Source organism: Sorex araneus, chromosome 2, assembly GCF_027595985.1.
Source record: "Sorex araneus isolate mSorAra2 chromosome 2, mSorAra2.pri, whole genome shotgun sequence".
NCBI lineage: Eukaryota > Metazoa > Chordata > Mammalia > Eulipotyphla > Soricidae > Sorex > Sorex araneus.
Genome location: NC_073303.1, coordinates 77769857 through 77785915, shown reverse-complemented (window position 1 = coordinate 77785915; position 16059 = coordinate 77769857). Strand labels below are relative to the sequence as shown.

Sequence of the window (16059 nt, the reverse complement as noted above, 5' to 3'; positions counted from 1 at the left end):
AAAAATCAGGAAAACATGCCACAAAGGCACTTAGGTTATTAACATTGCTTAAAAAAAAAAAAAAAAGCCACAAATTTCCTGGCTCCTGAGAGAGATGAAAGAGAAATGATGGGCCAGAGAATTATTTCGGGGTTAAGACACTTGCCCGGCATGTGGTGGATCCTAGTTCAATCTCCAGCACCACATAGTCCCCTGAGCATAGAGCAGGAATAGCACCTGGGCACCATCAGGTGTAGTCAAAACTTACCTGTCCGCCCCCCACCCCAAAAAAAGCAAAGCATGACCCATGAGCCGGGTACATCCAGAGACCCTTCTCACTGATGCTCACTGGTCCTCACCTGATGATCTTCCTCTCCCATGCATACCTGAAAATCTTGTTTGCTGGGTCAGTAATAGACCCACTTCCAGCCTATCGGAAGTTCTAGGGACAGGCAGATACTGCTACCTTCATCTGCTCCTCCTAAGAAGCAGGTTTCATGTCAGTAGGCTTTCAGTCAAGGCCACTGAAGCCACATGCAAGGCAAGTGCCTCACCTCCAGTTCTGTGTCTCCACCACTGGAGTCCTGGGCAACCTACTGCTAAAGATGCAGTAACCCATAGCTTGCCAAAGGCATGGGAACACTAGGTTTTATGGCTCTAGAAAACACTGTGCTGAGAAGAAGCATCAAAAAAATAGCTTTGGATCTTGGAGTGTGTGTGTGTGTGTGTGTGTGTGTGTGTGTGTGTGTGTGTGTGTGTGTGTGTGTGTGTGTTGCCAGGCATCTAACTCAGGGCCTCACTCATGAAAGCAAATGCTCTACCACTAAGCTATATCCCCAGCCCCTGAGAAAGCAATTCTAATAAAAAACAAAAAGACTGCAGTGAAAGATGCATATTTATATAATAAAGATGCATAATTATTAGCATAAATAAAATTTTATAGGTTCTGTAACATGGCTAAAAAAATGGTCAGAATTTCTCTACACAACCTTTCTAAGATGTGAATTGCTTTTTCCTACTACTACAAAATTGTGTTAGAGTTTTCTGCTGAGAAATAGCACATCTCAGAAAGAGCACAAATATACTCATCTGTGTGTATACACACACAGATGTATACTTTAATTTACTAAAATGATGAAACAGAACTCAACCCGTTTCAAGCTCACTCTCCTTATTTGTTTTGGGGATTTGTGTTTTGTTGGGTTGTTTTTAAGGGGGTGGTGATGAGTCACACTCTGCAGTGCTCAGAGGCTATTCCTGACTCTGTCTCACACGTGACCCCTGGCAGTGCTCAAGGGGCCACGTATGGTGCCAGGAATTTAAATCAGGGTCAAGGACACTGAAGCCACATGTAAGGCCAAGTGCCTCACCTTCAGTTCTGGCTCTGCACCCTTTGCACTCAGGAATTACGCCTGGCGGTGCTCAGGGGACCATATGGGATGCTGGGATCGAACCCGGGTCAGCCTCGTGCAAGGCAAATGCCCTACCCACTGTGCTATCGCTTCAGCCCCCTGCACCCTTCATTATTTTAAAAACCTTAGAGGGGCCCAGGAGCAGAGCACTAGAACATTTGCATTGGTCCCTGAGTTAGATCCCTGACACTGCCTGGTCCCCGAAGCACCAGCAGGTATGGCGATAGTGGCCCCAGGAACTACATCTGCTGCCCTGCAGGCCAAGTGACCCCAGGGTCCCCAAGCACTGTAGAGGAAGCCAAATAAATCAATTAATAAGACTAGAAAGGTCCTTCCAAAACAAAAAGGGTTGTTTTTTTTTTGTCTAAAATAACAAAGACAACTAGTTCTGAATATGTCCCGGGGTTCATTCTCGGTTATCAAATGCCCCACCACAGTCAGTGTGGGCCATCGAAGACCACAGTGGTAAAAATTGGGGCACCACAGTCCCACCCAGTGTCAAAAGGACCTCAGTCATGTTTCAGGGGCATAGCTCTGCCTTACACACACGCATGGACTAAACTAAAAAGGGCCATTCAAGGTCGGCCTATGAAAAGCTCTGGGGATAAAGCTTTGGGTTCTCAGAAAAGTCAATTAGAACAAAGACTAATCAGGATTTTCTTACACTTCAGGTCATTTTGAAGGAGTGTCTTTCCCTATTATGTTCTTATTGCCTACGTGGTTTCTTCCCTTTTAAACAATGATAAAAAGGTAAGTTTAAGGGCTTTCAAACTCTGGAGGGTAAAATAGCTCCCTCTCCCCACCCTGCCCACTCCCCTCAACATGAGCTTGAAGGCTGGAGGGACAGCTCAATGGCATGAATGCATGCAAAGCACGTCACCCTGATCGTGAGGTGGTCCCCAGAACACCAACAAGAGCAAGTCCCTAACCAAAGCCAAAAATAGCTCTTGAGCACTGCTGGGTGTGGCCCAGAAACAAACAAATAGTGCTGCCTCCCAAACTTGGCAGAACATTATGAGAGAGACAGTAGAGGGAGAAATACTGGCCTGCATTCAGCCAACTTGGAGTTCAGTCCCCAAGCATCTATCACCCCCCCTCCCCAAGCCCCGCCAGGAGTGATCCCTGAGCACAGAGTCAGGAGTAAGCGCTGAGCACCAGAGAGTGTGGCTACAACTCCCTGGTTTCCAGAAATACAAATCACTTACCCACATGTAATCCTACTGACCCTCAAGCTATTAAAGTAAGGGGGGGAGAAAAAAAATCAACCGCATGTGGAAACAAAGGCTGGGAAGTTAAGTGAATTATCTTGTGACCTCTAAAGTTTTGGCTTTAAGGGGCTGGAGCAATAGCACAGCGTGTAGGGCATTTGCCTTGCACGCGGCCAACCCGGGTTCGATTCCCAGCATCCCATATGGTCCCCTGAGCAGCGCGAGGGGTAATTCCTGAGTGCAGAGCCAGGAGTGACTCCTGTGCATCGCCAGGTGCGACCCAAAAATAAATAAATAAATAAATAAAGTTTTGGCTTTGATTGGTAAAGTCAAATGAAAGCTCTTTTGCCTTTCTCTAGGATGCTCTTTCTACAGCACTGCTACACTGGTTCCGGCCCTGCTCTGTCTGCTGAGTGAATTCAGGGCTAGCACATTCAGGGGGAGAGACGGGGGTGCCCACACAAAGCTCAGCCAATGGGTGGCCAAGTCAACCATTACTTGTCCTGAGTATCACCCCATTAAATTGTGGCTTGCACTTCCTGAAATACATCCTTCTCTTTCATTTTTCCACATGTAAGTCCTTCTTTCTGGTTAATGAATTTCTTGCCCCTAAAGGAGTCCTTTGGCTCACTCCATGAGATACAATTACAAATCCCAATCTAGTAACTAACCTTACTTCATCATACCAACAAAGCTTTCTCTGTGCTCCAGGTCAACACTAAACCTCCCTCCCTGCAGAAGCTGTTAGTACATTTAGCGCATAGAAAGGCTGCTGCAGCTTACCCATGACTGTATCTCTCCTACAGTGAAACGTGCCAGGATGGCAACATGGGACTTTCAAAAGATTAAGATACATGTTCACATTCCATTATGTTTGAACACTCAGATATTTGCTCCTGCAATTACTAACCTACTTACTCTTTTGATTTTCTTCTACAAGGCCTATTTTGCTTCTTAAAGACATTGTAAACATATTTCTGCCTTTGAAAATAGTAGATCGTTTTTAGAGTGACACCTTGATTCCGTAAGTATTTCAATATTTTTTTCTTATTCTTGAGATCTTAACCTCCATTTACTGCGAAAACTTGAAGCTACCCGCCAACCCACTTTCTGGGGGAAATTTGGCCACAGATTTGTTCCATCAATAGCACAAAACACCACCCAGAGGGAAAGCGACTACAAACAGAGCACAGAGATTTAATTCTTCTAGCAGTAATTGCTCATTCAAAAGCAAAGTGAAAAGTAGCCAGAAATTTCATACTGTACGCAGGGCACTTTGCTACTCTAAAGTAACACCAAAAATAAGACAAAATCTCAGCACCTGTGGAGTTCTCAGTGTAGGGAGGAAATAAAGTCCATTCAAGGCGGGCTTGAGAAGTGCTGGGTACAAAGGGGGAAAAGTTACACAGTTGATATTTGCTTCCCGCCTCCTCCTCTTCCTCCTCCTCCACTTCTTTTCTATATTGATTTTTATGAATGCTGTAGGATACATACTTTGGGAAACTTGTTAGAATTCTGCTTCAGAATAAATGCATCTTGTTAAGTTACAGTGGCTTGAGCATGCGGAATTGTCCGTGTTTTACTTTATTTCATGTTCTCACTAGCCCTCTCTCTATTTCATGGAGAACAAAACTGAGGCTCAAAAAACTTTGTGACTAGCTGAAGGGCAGCAAGCCCATGATCATGTGACCCCAGACCCCAGCTTCCCTTCCACTGCGCGCTCATTGGCAGGAGTTGGATCTCTGAGTCCACTCAATGTTGGACTAGAGTAATAGCACAACTGGTAGGGTGTTTGCCTTACACGAGGCAGACCCGGGTTAGATTCCCAGCATCCCATATGGTCCCCTGAGCACCGCCAGGAGTAATTCCTGAGTGCAGAGCCAGGAATGACCCCTGTGCATCTCTGGGTGTGACCCAAAAAGAAAAAGAAAAAAAAAAAGACGGAAGAATGTTCCACGTTCAGCAGAGTTCTGAGAGAAGAACAGTGCAGATAGGACCCAGAAGCACAAGTCACCAAAGCCTGATCAAACCAAGGGCATTAAGGTGGGTTTTATAGGTTCCCTTTCAAATCCAGAGACTATCATTATGTTCTTAGAATGTGCATGGTGTTAGCTTGCTACGTTATGGGGTTTTTCCCAATACATAACTGACTTAAATATCTTCTTTATTGTTCACAAAGCCAGTCCTCCTGACTACTTTTTAAATTCCCCATTCACTATTTAAATGTTTTTTATCAATCTTTCTGACTTCTCGTTGTTTGCCTTGCAGTCGGCCGACCCGGGTCCAATTCCGAGCATCCCATATGGTCCCCTGAGCACCGCCAGAGGTAATTCCCGAGTGCAAAGCCAGGAGTGACCACTGTGCATCACCGGGTGTGACCCAAAAAGCAAAAAAAAAAAAAAAGAAAAGAAAAGAAAAGAAAGTGAGTAGTAGGTTATTAATTGCAGAAACAAATATCTGAGTGTTCAAACCATGGTAATGGAAGGTGAATGTGTATCTTAGTTTTTTAAAAGTTCCATGTTGCCACCTGGTAGTTTTCATTTGTAGGAGAGATGTGGTCATGGGTAAGATATAGCAGTCTTTCTGTACGCTAAATATACTAACTGCTTCTGCAAGGAGTGAGGTTAATGACCAATTTATCATCACTAATAAATGACACAGATGTAACAAAAGCACACAGCATTGTCTCTGACGCAATCTACCCAAAACTCTAAGTATAATCCAGTCTTATAACTGAACTTTTAGAATACAAAAATATGGGAAATCAAGGAACAATTTGATACCATGAGGAAATACCAAATAAATCTAGAATATGGAATTTTGTACAAATAAACTAGACTAGGGACCAGAATGAGAGTACACAAGGTAGGGCATTTGTCTTGCATGCTGCTGACCCTAGTTCAATCCCAACACTCTTCAAACATGTCTATGTAAAAGAAAGGTTGCATCTCTGTTCTGTTTTACTTTGGGCTGGGGCTAAAGGCTTACCCAGTGCCAAGACTGAACCGGGGGCTTCTGCATGCGCTGCATGTGCTGTAACACTTTTAGGGTGTCTCCTGGGCCCGAATAATTGACTACAAGTATAAAGATGATTTAAAATGCTGGGACTATGACTCTGCATCCACAGAATAAGCCCGGGGCACCTCCAGGTGTAGCCGCAAAACAAAACCAAAGGAAACCTTACCATTCCCACACCAGAGGAGATGGAAGCATGTGGTTAATAAACTGTGCAGTGTAGCTACTACTTGCTTATTTATCATTTTTTAATAAAGTAAAAGCTTGTCTCTTAGCTGGATTCCAGTGGAAAAACATAGAAACATAAAGGTCTTATTAGCATGACTAATACTCATCTTTTTCAAGAGTTCAAATCTGTCCCTCAGATGTTCAAGATTTAAGGGACAGCCAACAGAAAAAAGGTACTAACAGCCATCAAGATTTTTCCAGAACAAAATTGTCCTACCCAATGCCTGGCTTCACACAAGCACCCTGTACTTAACCCCAATACTCCCTACACCCAGGAGTTGACTTACGCAAGACAGCTAACCAGATCGAAAAGCTACCACTTTTCAGAATACAGTTACAATTCTTCTCCCAAGAGAATGAAATTTAGAGTCTTCAACCAGCAGAAAGAAAAGTTTTAGGTCAGTTTTACAATTTGCAGTGTATATTCTGCAGAGGACTGGAGCGATAGCACAGCAGGTAGGGGGTTTGCCTTGCACAGGGTTGACCTGGGTTTGATTCTTCCGTCCCTCTCGGAGAGCCCGGCAAGCTACCGAGAGTATCCCACCCGAGTGGCAGAGCCTGAAAAGCTACCCGTAGTGTATTTGATATGCCAAAAACAGTAATGACAAATCTCACAATGAAGATGTTACTAGTGCCCACTCATGCAAATCGATGAACAACGGGACGACAGTGCTACAGTGCAGTGCTATTCTGCAGAAAGATAACCTGGTCATTAGAGTTTTGTTCTTTGATTTTTATTTATTTGTTTCTTCTTGCATGTGATATGTAAAAAGCATAGGAATGAGGGCAAAAAAAAAGGCATGCTTCATATAGTCTGATACTCCAAGGACCTTATTAGTTGGAACAAGAATAAAAAGCAAAGTAGATGAAAATGTAAATAAGCAAAAAGCACACAGGTGATGGAATTGGTACTGAAACGACTGTGTGCCTGAAACAACTCTGTTACAAACAGCTTTGTTAATCACTGTGCCTTAATAAACTCTTTTTAACTTTGAGTAATAAATAAATAAGCCAAAATTTTATTCCATCCATAGGAAATTCTATTCCTTTCTGACTCTTTCTGGAAGGACAGCAACCAAAAGATAAACTGATACATTTGAGCTTTTCCAAAGGTAGGCAGCAAGAAAGAGATGAACTACACTCGTGCTTAAATATTCATATTACTTGGGAAAAAACAAATGTGAAGTATGAATCTGAAAATAAATGTAAAGAACTTTCAACTTATTTGACCCTTTCCCAAAGTTAAAAACATACCACATTGCCACACTGTCAAAACATAAAATAAACTGAAGCTTTATATACACGTATATATAAAGGGGTGCATATGTATGAACGTCTGTATGTATGTGCCCAGAAAATGTGCAAATGGTTCCTTTGCACTGGAGACTTCAAGCTTATCCCAAAGAGGCAGGAAAGTCTTACCTAGGTACAAAGATGCGTTTTCTTTCTTGACATTGTCGTCTAAGTAGGTTGGTCCCAGGGTATAGATGGGTGTGGAGCCCATTCCGATGAGAATCTGCGCGCAAATGAATAACGCCACGTAGACCCAGTGATTATTTCCTCCCGAGTCCTTCGGGCAGGCGGGGGGCTCCAAAGCCGCCCTGCTGTTACCAGTCTGGCACAGGCCATCGTTGGAGGCCGAGGCGTTCAACTCTTGGATCTGGTAGGGAGGTGAGATGAAGTGAGGTAAAGCGAAGAGGGCAGCGCCAAGGGCGATGAAAAGGCCACCAACCGCCAGCCACAGCGGCCGCCGACCCCGGCCACCAAAATAACTCACGAACACCACCACCACCAAGCTCCCAATGTCAAAGCAGCTGACCAGCAGCCCGGACTCGGAACTCTTGAGACTGTAGCGCCGTTCGATGGTGGTGATGACACTGCTCAGGTAGCCGGAGACCATTAACGCCTGGATGAAGGTCAGGAAGCACATGCAGACCAGGAAGCAACGGGAATCCGTGAGAACCACGTAAAAGCACCTTCTCCCCTGGAGCGTGGCCAGAGCGGAGGACACCGACACGGTTTTGCTGATGTCCACGCTGTGGTTACAGTCTGCGAGCCCAGCCACCTCTGCCGAAGAGCAAGGGGCAGAGGGGCTGTGGCTCATCCCACACAGGCCCGGCTTCGCCTCCGGGTGGTCCAGAGAATCCACGCAGCTGGACGTGGCGTCTACACTTGCGGGACTAAGGTCTGACCGGCAGGAGGCGCTGTTCAAGACCGGTAAACTCTTGGACCTCAGGGACTCGGGTTCGCACTGCTTTTGGACAGCTCCTGCCGCGCCGGGTGCTTCCAGCCGCTCTCCAGCCCGGGGCTGCACCCCAGTGCCGTGGTCCATGGCTCTCCGAATTCCGATCCGATCGCTGGCTGAACACGCTCTCAGGGACTCCGCAGCTTTCCCCTCACCCAAACCCACGCAGTCGGGGCCACCACGGACCGAGTCTGGAGCCGCAACCCCGCGCCGGCGGGCATCCTCACTCGCAGGGAGGCGCCCAGGGCATGCCACGGGTCGGCAGGGCTCCGAGGCTCGGCAGCCGCGTGCCCCGGGAGAAAGGGGTCCGCGCGGCGCTGCCAAGAGCCCGGCGAGACGTCCACCTCGGAGCGGGCGCTCGCGGCAGGCGCATCCCCTCCGCCCGCGCTCTGCCCGTGGTCGCCGGAGCAAGTACGCGCGGTGCCCAGTGTGGGGCGCTTACCGCCACCGTCCGCACTGCATCGGGCCCGGGAGGAGCCGGCTCCTCGCCGCCGGGGTTCCTGGAGGCGCGCACACGCTCCGGCGTGGAGCTCGCAGCCTGCAACGCAGAGAGAGGGCGGTCAGCGAAGGGCTAGGGCCGGTGGGGCTGCGGCGGGCGGGTGGACTCGGACCGTCCCGAGCGAGAGCGACGGACGCGCTCGGGGAGCGATGCCCAGGAGGCGCGGCGAGCGGCAGCCTGGCAGCCGGAACAATAAGCAGCGGGCGGTCTGCAGAGACCCTCCCTCATTGTCTCAGCCGACCTGCCCCCGCCCCGCCCCTTTCCCTTAAACAGCGCATCTGCTTTTATATGTTAATAATTATCAACCTGGCAGCTCTGACTCAGAGCCACTGCCTTTTATTCGAGTGAACTAATTGCACCTTTTGTACTCCTACTCCATGCCTCAAAATAGAAAATGCCCCAAAAGAACAAAGGAAAGTTTGGGATTTCTTCTTCTTTCTTTCTTTCTTTTCTTTCTTTCTTTCTTTCTTTCTTTCTTTCTTTCTTTCTTTCTTTCTTTCTTTCTTTCTTTCTTTCTTTTTTTTTGGTGGTGGTGTTGAATCTTTTTTTTTTTTAAGCAAACGCACAACACACCTTCAGTCCCCAAATTTTAAAAGGAGGAGAAAGGAGGAGAGCTACGTGTGTAGAAACGTACAGACATCCTTGTGCTCAGGCACGTGTGCGCAACTGGCTGTGAATCTGTCAGTCCCATCACTTAGAGACACGTCCTCAAAGCCCCAGGCGGCGGCAGCAAAAAAAAAGGTCAGCATGCTTGTCTCTTCCCCCACACTAAAAATAACCCCACGCACACACACACACACACACACTTTCCCCACCCCTAGCCCGAAAGATCTATTCAATTACAGATACCAGGGGCATTCGAGGCTGCGGCCCACACCAAGTCCCAGCGCGCAGTGTCAAGTGAAACTGAAAATCAATTAGCTCTGCGGAGGGGTGGGGAAGCCACAACCAAACAAAGAGATGCCGGCAAGCTGTCACAGACCGCGCCACGAGCCCCCGAGCCCGCGCGGTCACAGGCGGCCGGCCGGGAGGTGTTGCTATTTACAGCGAGCGCACCCCGCCAGCGTGGTCCCGGGGTTCGCGCGCGCGCGCGCGCGCGCGCGCACACACACACACACACACACACACACACACACACACACACACACACACGGGCGCGTAGGTGTTGCAACCCTCGCTGCACCCAGCTTGGATTTAAGAGAAATCCTAAAACAGGTGTGTCCCCGCGGTAAGCCCCAGCCCCTAATCTTCCACTTGGGGCTTCCGGCCGGGGTTGGGGGGGAGCAGTGCACCAGGTGGGAGAGAAGTGGCCGCGGGGTGGCACCGGGTCTTCTTCGCGGCGCGCTTTTGTGATGCTGCTGAAGTGCAGAGGGGCAGGATCCGGGAGGAAGGCGGCGAGGCTGCGGAGCGAGCGGGGGCGGCCGAGCTGGCGTCTCCCCGGGCTCTGCAGAGCCAGACCCGCTCCGGATTCCCGGCCTGCCGCCGTGCACGGCGCGGGCATCCCCGCCGCCGGCTGCCAGGAGCCTTCCGGGGGAACCCCACCGGCGGCCGCGCGCCGGGCCGGGAAATTCCAGCAAACTCGCTCCCGGAGCCGGGGGGCGTCCGAGCCCTTGCCTGGGCAAGCACCGAGCGGCGGCGCACACGCCGAGCACACGCCGAGCCGGGTGGGGAGCCCTCGGAGCCGGCGGGGGATCTCGGGGACACCCCCTGCCCGCGCGCGCGCACACGCACGCACACACACACACACACACACACACACACACACACAGTCAGCTGGGGACAGCTCACCGCGCTGCCGGCACCAGCAGCGGCTACTCACTCGTGGGTCTGCGGGTCAGTCTGGTTGGCTGGGGGTGTGCAAGGGCGGGAAGAGTTGGGAGCAGCCTGGGGAAGTCGCCGCCGTCCAGCGGCCGAGAAATCGGTGAATGAGACTATGATTCTGGCTGAACTCTTCCTCTCCTGTCACCCAAGCCTTTCCAAACACGCGCACGGAGACGCGCCCCCAGCGGAGCCGAGAGAGCGCAGGCGCGCGGGCAGCAGCCGGCCCCGCCTGGAATCAGCCACCCCCCTGCCCTTCACCCTGCCGGCTGCACCGAACCCCAGAGGGAGCAGGTCCGCGGCCGAGGAAAGAGTGCTGCCAGAATGAAATATTCTGTCCCACGGGTCCCCACAGTGCCTCCGGGATAGGTTCTGGGACCTATGATGAACAAGACAGGATCCCAGGAATGCGGGACTCTTATCAGGAAGAAACGCCCGCTGTCAGTAACGTAGAGCAGCGTCGGCTCCAGAGCCGGTGCTACCCCAGACCCTCATCCCCACTCATCGATCCCGCCCCCAAGTCCAGACAAAAGTAGGGAGATGGCAGGGATGAGGCAGAACAGGAAAAGTCAGCTTTCACAGGTTGTGTAAATCAGCACTGACTCGTGGGTCAGTCTAGCCAGCCCTCCAGAAAGCGGGGCCTGGCAATGGTGGGAGGAGTGAGGCCACACTATGGACCCCAAAATAACTTGGGAAGCAATCTCAGAGGAAAGGATTGGTTAAGGCCTTTGGACAGGGAATCCAGGAGAAAATGGGCCAAAATGGGGCAGGGGGCAGGGGAGATAGTATTTGCCTTGCATGCCATTGACCCAGGTTTGATTCCTGGCATCCCATATGGTCCCCTGAGCACCACCAGGAGTGGTTCCTGAGTACAGAGCCAGGAGTAACCCCTGAGCATCTCTGGGTGTAGCCCAACAACCAGCTACACACACACACACACACACACACACACACACAGAGGCCAATGTCAGGTGTCACTGAAGTTTCACCCTTGGGTGATTGGATGGATGGTGCCCAATACAAATACAGGGGCAAAGCTGGAGAGCTAGTACAGGGGTTAAGATTTGCCTTGCACTTAGCCCACCAGGGTTTGATAGCAGAGGCATGGCATCCGGCATACTGCTCTTCCCTGCACCTCCCGGGCACTGCCAGGAGTGACCCCTGAGCACAGAACCAGAAGTACGCTCAGAGCACTCCAGGTATGGCCCAAAGTCAAAATAAATAAAAACAAAAACACAGGCGGTAAAATAGACTTTAGGGGGCAAAGATGGTTCTCAATTTTGTTATGCTGACTTTGAAATGCCTTTGGGACATCCAAGTGTGCAGAACACATAAGCCATCGGTTCTATTGCACACGGGAAGATTGGGCTAGAGCCATGGATAATGAGTACTCAGCCCTAAGACGGCACAGTGAATAAGGAAGGTCGTGCAAACTGAGGAGAGGTAGCCTTAGAGACACAGCCTGGGGGTAACAGAAAGAGAGGGGGAAGCTAAGAAGGGCAACCAGAAGTAGTGGGCATGTTATGGTCAGGTAGTTAAGAATCAGAAAACTTTCAAAGGTGGGGGCTGGAGCGATAGCACAGCGGGTAGGGCGTTTGCCTTGTACGCGGCCGATCCAGGTTCGATTCCCAGCATCCCATATGGTCCCCCAGCACTGCCAGGAGTAATTCCTGAGTGCAGAGCCAGGAGTAACCCCTGTGCATCGCCGGGTGTGACCCAAAAAGCAAAAAAAAAAAAAAAAAAAAAGAAAAGAAAACTTTCAAAGGAGAGTGGCCCTTCACACAAAAGAAGAAAGACAAGCTGGATGGTAACTGAAGAGTCCATTTAGCTGTCTGCAGCAGGAAGACACTAGTGAACTTTGGGAGGTGAACTTTGACCTGCTGTGAGAAAAGAGCACTGCTGGAGTCTGTGGTAGCCAACAGGATCATGTCAAAGCCAATAAGCTGACCCTGATCTTATCCGATGAAAGCAATGTCTCCACTTGACACATGTGAGGGGTGAAGTGCAGACAGGATAAGCCACAGGGCTAGTCTGTGAACAGAACCCATCAAAAGTCCAGGGCTGGAGCGATAGCATAGCGGGTAGGGCATTTGCCTTGCACATGGCCGACCCGGGTTCGATTCTCAGCATCCCATATGGTTCCCTGAGCACTGCCAGGGGTAATTCCTGAGTGCAGAGAGAGGAGTAACCCCTGTGCATCACCAGGTGTGACCGTGACCGCCCCCCCCCAAAAAAGTCTGTTCCTAACCCTGACTCTATATGCTCATGACTGTATAACAGATTGATTTCTCAATGCACCTTGCATTGGTAATATCCAACAGCCACCAGACCCAGATCAAATCTTTAGCCCACAAGATAGGCCAACTGAATCTAGAAAGATAATATAGCAGGTAAAGTGCTTGCCTCACACGTGGCTTGACCTAGGTTTGTTCCCAGGACTACATATGGTCCCCCCACACACACACCCCATCCCCTCCAGGAGTGATCCCTAAGCACAGATGGAGCCAGAAGTAAACCTACCTGGCTTAGCAAAAACAAAAACAAAACAAGCCAGCTAACAACCCAAAATGCTATTATGAGCTTGAGGTTCTTTTTGAGACAGCACAGTGTGGCAATGAAGCACTGACTGATCAAATGGGACAAGGACAATCATCGTCTCAGCCCCTGCCACAGTGCCCTTCTCTTAATATCACTATAATCCCACAGTGACTAATCCACAAACAGGTACTGTGGCTCCAACTGCCACCTCTGCCCAGATTTTTTCTCCTATTCCTGATAAGACAGGCAAAAATATGCGACATTTCCTGTGCCCCGTGCCCCTTCTGAGCCTTATTCTGGATTCAGACAGCATTGATCCTCTTCCTGTTACATCCTTCCTAGCTCCTGGGCTCTTCTCTTATTTCAGCCTCAGCCCCAGACATGAGCTGTGCTGTGGCACATTCAGTCTGCAGCATCTGGGCCAGCTGCCCTTCCTGCCGAAAGTCAGATATCCTGTCCCTGGAACATCCTGTATTTATTCATGGTGAATTACCAGAGTTAGACGAGGACCAACTCTAAAAACTAATAGATTGTTTCATCACCACTAATAGAAAGATTATGACTTATGAACAGGAGATAAAAGACCCAATTAGCTATCAGCATAGAAGGAAAGAAATAAACATTTAGCTAGAGACATTGCTTTTGCGCTCTCCTTTACAGTTAAATGTTACTCTTAGGAAAGTCTGGATTTCCACCCATCAGATCTACTTTTTAGAATAATGAATAGAAATGGACTTTCATGGTGGGTGTATGCGGGTAAAGGGGGTCCTGCTTAGCCCTGTGACTTATTTCACAGAAGGAAAGGAGGCAATTGCCTATATCTGTCTTGCGAGAAATGTTGGAAGAGGAAGCACATGGCCATAAACTTCAATTTTCCAGGCTTGCTCAAGCCTTTAAGTCATCAGTCTAACTTATACAGAAACAGCTTCTTTCCCAGTACAATAAGTCAGAGGCCACTGCTGCAATGTACAGGATTAAAATCTATTTGGAAGACTGGGACATGGAAAACAGAAGGGTGCCCTTCTGCCTTTCTCCACCCCTTTCCTTCTTCTCAAAGAGGGCTCATTTCACAGGCCTCTCAGCAGGGCTAAAAAGTTGAGTTTGGATGCAGAGTATTATCTGGGGGGCTGGGAATGTGGCTCAGTGGTAGAACTTGCCTTGGATGTATGATGCCCTGTGTTTGGTTCCCTGCACCGTGTACACAAATACACACAGAGCAAAAAACATGTACGTATATATTTTGCATATATTTGTACATGTGTGTACATATTTATTTATTAACTTCCTTACTGGGCCAAAAATCCAATATATAGATTCTCCTAATATAGTTGTCCCTAATACCTGTGAATTTGATGTTAGTTGTTGAAGAGGGGATAAAGTATGTATTTTTTATTTGAATCACTGTGAATTACAAAGGTACAGAGATATTTATGATTGAATTTCTTGCGTACATTGTTCCAACACCAATCCTTCACCAATGCCCACCACCCACCGCCAAGGTCCCCAGTTCCTCCCACCATCCAGCCTGCCTCTGTGTCAGGCATTTTTCTCCTCCCCCACTGTCCTAGTATTCCCTTAGTATTTCCTTTAAAAAAAATAAATAAATAAAGTAGGGGGCTGGAGCGATAGCCTTGCCATGTAGGGCGTTTGCCTTGCATGTGGCCGACCCGGGTTCGAATCCCAGCATCCCATATGGTCCCCTGAGCACCGCCAGGGGTAATTCCTGAGTGAAGAGCCAGGAGTAAGCCCTGTGCATCGCCGGGTGTGACCCAAAAACCAAAAAAAAAAAAATTAAAGTAGAAGGGAGGGGGAAAAAATTAAAGTACAGATTTATTCATAGACCTAGGAGATACACCCATATTATTAACCTCTATGGCATACTTAAATTATATTTATATTGTTGAGTCCACAAAGATGGTTTGTGATATGATGAATTCCTCAATTTATTCTCTTTATTTTATTTTAATATTTAATTTATTCAAATAGAACTGACATTTAACATTGTGTTGAGTTTAGGTGTGCAAGAAAATTGGTATCTATATGCACTGTGAAAGGATCACAACAGTACATCTAGCTAACACCTATCACCACACAAAATTATGCATTTTTTTTCTCATTGTGAGAAATTTAAAGACCTACTCTCTGAGCAGCTTCCAAAGAGATCCAAAAGTATTGTCAGGTATAAGGCTATAGAGCAAAGTCTTCACAGAAATGAGCATTTAAATGAGCACTTAAATATTCTCATTTGAAAGCAAATTTAAAGCCAAGTAAAACAGAAGAACAAGTCTGGCCCTGATGTACAGTAAGTGAGGCCCAGGCCTGCCGGTGGTTTGAGGATCCTTTAAGTGCTAAAGAGGATAAAGAATTGTGGTTAGAGGATCCTAAAGCACTAGAGTTGAAGAGGCCGACTGTGTCCATTTTAGCACTGCAGTTCCCATAGCAGAGGAAACTACATTCTTTGAACTAACAGTCCCTGGCCATTGTCTAAAAGAGTCAAGGGAAACTAGAATGATAGTATAGAGGAGTAGACCATTCGCCTTGTACATGGCCAACCCATGGTTGATCCCCAGCATCCCATATGGTCCCCTGAGCACTGCCAGGAATAATTCCTGACTGCGGAACCAGGAGTAACCCCTGAGCATCACTGGTTATGACCCCAAAATAATCAATCAATAAAAGAGCCAAGTGACTGAGCACCCTCTCTGGGAGGCAACCTGGACAGGAAGACAATGCAAGAACCTTCTAGAATCTTTCATCTCCCTTAAAAAATAAGCCAGGGGGCTACCTCCCCCCACCCCGTACTTTCAGAAGCCCCAGCTGTCAGATGCACACCTCAAAGCTGCCATCCAGTTGAAAAAGTTACTGGAGCTATACCTTCCCATTAAAAATACTGAACTCCCAGGGCTGGAGCGATAGCACAGCGGGTAGGGCATTTGCCTTGCAAGCAGCCGACTCGGGTTCAATTCCCAGCATCCCACCTGGTCTGAGCACCGCCAGGAGTGATTCCTGAGTGCAGAGCCAAGAGTAACCCCTGAGCATTGCCAAGTGTGACCAAAAAACTAAAAAAAAAAAACAACAAAACACTGAGCTCTCTGAACAAACATGATGACCCCTTAG

The 16059-nt window shown here is 48.4% G+C and overlaps 1 protein-coding gene across 2 annotated transcripts in view; it reads right to left on the bottom strand.

Moving 5' to 3' along the window:
* Positions 1 to 8774, bottom strand: part of SLCO5A1 (solute carrier organic anion transporter family member 5A1) — a 161341-nt gene extending 152567 nt beyond the window's left edge. Inside the window, exon 1 of one of the 2 annotated variants that reach the window (XM_004602403.2) lies at positions 7265 to 8774. In XM_004602403.2, the coding sequence (XP_004602460.2) occupies positions 7265 to 8174 (910 nt within the window). In that variant the 5' untranslated portion in view covers positions 8175 to 8774. The remainder of the gene's footprint in view (positions 1 to 7264) is intronic. The other variant, XM_004602404.2, reaches the window with a different exon arrangement.
* Between the last annotated feature and the right edge of the window lie 7285 nt (positions 8775 to 16059).